The sequence below is a fragment of the Pundamilia nyererei genome, unplaced genomic scaffold (genome assembly GCF_000239375.1).
Source record: "Pundamilia nyererei isolate P.nyererei 1_Seehausen unplaced genomic scaffold, PunNye1.0 scaffold00106, whole genome shotgun sequence".
In the NCBI taxonomy this organism is placed as follows: domain Eukaryota; kingdom Metazoa; phylum Chordata; class Actinopteri; order Cichliformes; family Cichlidae; genus Pundamilia; species Pundamilia nyererei.
In genome coordinates, this window is record NW_005187507.1 from 1,841,114 (window position 1) to 1,845,825 (window position 4,712).

At 39.7% G+C, this 4,712-nt stretch overlaps 1 protein-coding gene across 1 annotated transcript in view; it reads right to left on the minus strand.

Annotated features, from left to right (window-relative positions):
* Positions 1 to 1,934: 1,934 nt before the first annotated feature.
* The window catches only part of marchf9 (membrane-associated ring finger (C3HC4) 9), a 23,394-nt gene continuing 20,616 nt past the window's right edge, over positions 1,935 to 4,712 (minus strand). Inside the window, exon 4 of the mRNA XM_005741038.1 lies at positions 1,935 to 3,511. Coding sequence (XP_005741095.1) covers positions 3,180 to 3,511 — 332 coding nt within the window. The 3' untranslated portion in view covers positions 1,935 to 3,179. The remainder of the gene's footprint in view (positions 3,512 to 4,712) is intronic.

A 4,712-nucleotide genomic window follows, 5' to 3' on the forward strand; every position in this document is an offset into this window, starting at 1 on the left:
CAGTCTGCACGATCGCCTAACAGAACTTTTTTTTGTCATTTTACACATTTATCTTTTACAATTTATACCCAAAGAGTCTGACAGACTACTTTCCTTTTCTACAGCAGAATTTCTTAAAATCTGAGACGTACTGTTGGACTTACATTTCTTTTTCTTATTTTAAAATATCTTGGTTGTTGCTGTGAAATTCTTTGCACTGACTCATCATTTCATTTAGCTTCCTGTCTTGAGTTTTTTATTTTTGCCTCCCCTGTTTCCTCTATTGGTGTTCTGTAGGGTTGTTTCCTGTTTTCTCTGGGTTTCACTTCCTGTCTGTGTTGATATTCACTTGTTATATGCACCGATAGTCCTGCCCTCCTCTTTGCCTTGTTGCATGGCCTGTTATGTTCCTGGTGGAGTTGCTTAGTCATGCAGTTTGTTTCTCACCTTTTGCTGAATCGTCTGCTTTACAATCCAGTCTTAAACTACAATAGTACACTACACTCCAACATTTGCAACATGTTATTTTTATCCTTTTAGTCTTTTAGGGTAGCTTTGCATGAATCATAGTGCTTATTCATCCTATATTGGGGGTGTGTTTGAATACTAAGCTTTCTAGGTGAAATGGCATTGAAGTATCTGCATGGGGGCCACAATAAGAGCCTTTTGAAGTCTCCAAATACTGAAGAAAGGAGCTTCAGTGCTTCCTGACTCCCCTCCCTCAAAAGACGATAGATTTAATCATCCTTTATGAGAAGAGAGGAGGAAATGCCATCCTGTTATTCACAGCGACCGACCATCTGACCGTTCATGAAGATGATCAGGAATACTGGCAAAGAGGCGAATATCATGTAAATGTTATTATAAGTGTGTTTTTTATTTCATACCATAATCTGCTGAAATGTTTTCAACAGCAGCCTGTTAAACTCGCAGCTGAACTCTGAAAATCACACTGCTGGAACAAAATCTGCTGCTTATCGACGAGCCGCCTCGCACGAAGCTCACAGATTTAAATAGCCGAGCTACTTTGGGCTGCTCCCTTATTCACCAGGGGTCACCGCAGCGGGTCGCTCCGCATGTTTGATTTGGCAGATTTTTACACCAGATGCCCTTCACGACACAACCACCAGGGGATTTGTGTCTCCTCCCAGAATCAAACTGGGGATCATTCGCTCGTTGTGGGGCTACCAATCAGAAGATCGGTGGATTTAGCTGTGAGTGCTCAGCTAAAGGTGCTGCATAAGTCTATTTATCACTTGTTAGGAGACCACGACACCATGATTTATATAAATTCTCCAAATCCACATGATGATCTACATTCATTGATCAAAATGCATTTAAGGTTCACTTTGCATTAGTTATCTGTTGCTGCATTGCAGCCTTTCGTGAATTAGTGTTTACTTTGGGGAAGCTGGGGTAAGTGACGCATGAGACAAAATTAGATTTATAGCTTCGCATTAAACTGAACCAAGGAGGGGTGAAGGAGTTAAACTGCGTCATCTCTAAAAGAAGGTAAAACAAGATAAATAAAATAAGATGCATTACATTATATGATGCTTTTCCTTTAAAATGTCCAGCTTTTGTAACTGATACTTTCACTGTTGGTTCCTTCATGAAACAAGGAGTCGATTCTAAGTGTGAATGTGTGATAAAGAGGGTTTTTCCTAACCCCTGATAAATTCTCCTTCACACCTTTACTTCACTGATGGCAAGGACAAGTTAGGAGAAGAAGCTGAAAATGATTGCATTAAGCCAACTTTCTTCTGATTGGTCACCTGTTAAATGGCCTGAGATGACCATGTTAGGGACGCTCTCTTTCTCTGACATCATACAGAGCCAAGAGTTGGAAAAAACATCCTGAGAATGAGTGTTTAGATCAGTGTGAAGCCTGAGCTTTTAAATCACAGAAATTATTTGCACATGAGCTGACCTCATTATTTGAAACTTTGGTCATGTTTAATATGAATATTCACCATAGTAACAGTATATAGATATATGACAGAAAAAGAGAGAAATAAAACAGACTTGATCCCCTGTAAATAGGGTTAATCAAGTTTTAAAAAAAAATTCTAAATGAAGGATGTCCCGCTTTATTTCCAGCACATCACTACATTTCCACACCAGAAAAACAATGACACACTCAACCAAACCATGCGTTACGCTACAGGTTGGGTAAATAAGAGACTGAGTGAGACTGAGAAGTAAGAGATCATCCGATCCCCGTTTTTTTAATCCAATGATTTAACTTATTATCAAATTTGAATCAGCACACAGCAGCAACAAACTGTATTTTAGCTGAAAGAGCTGTAACACACTGCCATTTGTCCTGCTGACAAAAAGTTGGTGCAATGAAATTGGATGTTTAAGTGTTTATTTTGGCAAGCACCATTCGAAATAGAGCAAATTTTGTCATGTGCTTATGTAATGTGATCAAGAATAAAATTATATACCCATGCAAAATTCCCTGTGAAATGTACATACGTATCTTTATTGCAGAAAGGTTAAAAGTGTAACTGAAATCTTACTGATTTCTTTATTTTTTTTTATTTTTTGTTTCTTTTTTTTCATTTTTCATTTTTTTTTTTTACTCATTATGACTTATTGTCCTGTCGTCACCTCTGTGGAGCCCACATGTTTGTTTAGTTTCAGTTTTCGGTCTGTTTACCAGCATCGGTTTAGCTTGTAGAAATTTTTTTAAGATCATGATACATAGCTGTCTGGAAATGCTTGGCATGTATGGAGTTACATGATTTCCTCTAAAATCATACATCCGTACAAAATCAAAGTGAGTAAAAAAAAAAAAAAACACAAGAAGAAGAAGAAGAGATACAAATCAAACCAAGAGGATTAAAAACAAAGAAAAAAATGCTTCTGTGCATCCTGATATTGAACTGGAAAAAACGTCTCGCCATCTTGGATCAGGTTTGTAAAGCCTGTTCACATGTTTCACGTTTGATGTCTTTTAATGCTTTTTAATCCTGTATTTTCATCAGTTCTTTAATTATTGAAAAGGAGCATCTGGCTTTCTTTTGTTGTATGAAACAAGAGGAGAAACCCTCGTGTGTGCTGTCTGTTGATGCTCCGGGCATCACTCAGCTCCTCACGGGGCTCCTGTTACTTAGTCTTTAGTATTCAACATCAAGTCCCTCCTGTCATTTACATCGGGACACAAAAGACGGGGTCTCATCCTGTCGTGCCGCTCATACGGTGGTGACCCTCATCACCACCTCCCGGTTGGCGGCAGCGCTGATCCGCGGGTCGTTGGGCCTCAGCTGGCTCAGGATGTGCAAGATGGTGTATCCACAGTGGTGGTTCAGAATAGTTCTTAGCCTCCTGCTCGGTCGCCCGCTGCTGCTGCTGGCCAGACCGTGAGGGTTACCGCGAGAGCCTCGAGCGCCTGTCTTACTGCTCGAACTCACCGGGTCGCCCAAGTCCTTCGATTTCTCATAGTTCAGTACTTTCCACTGCTGATTGACAGCCTGCCATCGCTTGAAGATTCGATACACCGACGATCCCTCGTGGATGATCAGGCCTAGGTGGGGAAGAAAGCAGAAGGTGAAGGACAGTGCATGGAGGCAGGAGATATTTCATGAAAGGTAGCCGGGAGCTGCATCAGCACCACAGGTAGAAACTTTCCATCTCATCTGTGGTTGAGAATAGACAGTTGGCAGTAATCACAGTACAGATATCTGATGCCATCTGTTCTCACTGTTGTCTTAGGCGGGCAGCTCGCAGTTACACAAGAACAATCAAGCCAGTCGCTCCAAACCTCCCCCCAAAAACAGTCTCTTGTAGTCTGCAACATCATCAAAAATTTGTTTGGCTTTTAGTGTAGTTGTTATCTCCTACCTATGCACCATCTGCCTGCTTAGTGTTGTAATTGTGCATGAACTTAAAAGCCAGAAAAATGTGAGCTGAATACAAGCTTTCATCCCCGCGCTAGTTTGTCCTTGCATAATCCAACTTATGTTTATTAATATTTTTGTCATTGCACAGTGCATCCTGTTTTTCTTTGCTCGTCTTGATGTTGCATAATGCAGCCTAAGCCTTCGATCTACATCTTTTCATGTTTTCAGCTCCTGCAGTCGACGACTCCTGTGTGACATTTTCACACCTGCACTGAGGCTGGCTCCAAAAACGGAGTCAATTCCCAACCTTGAGCTTTTCTAGGACTTACCAGATGGAGGTAGGGTGTGAGAATTGGACATTAGCCAGTTTGTAACCTTTATCAACTTACCAATAATGGACTATAATGACAGAGTGCATCAGAAAGCCACTAAATCTGATCTTACACTCTTAATATTATATATTTATCTTAGTTGGACAAACTGAATATGCTCCCTCTTAATAAGGATCATTCAACCTCATCTTAATCAACCAACAATATAAAATGTTTAATTAAGCCATGGAAAATTTCACCTTCATACTATGAATATTTTCAGAGTTACAACCCCTTGAAGTACATAGGGATGGGTTGAAATTTGACACTTCTTAAATTAATTCAATTTAACAGTGTTTTTGAGCTGTCGTCGTTAATCCACACAATATTTGTAGTGCTAAAAAACACATGTAAACTCTCTTAACTGCCTGAACCATTTAATAATTGGCATAAAATTCTAATTCTTTTGAAATTGGAGTGTTTATTGAACCTTCTGACAAACTTAAAAGAGGAAATTAAATGCCGCTTTGAACAGGAAAAAAAACAGGATTAAAAACTACACCGTAAAAAAAAA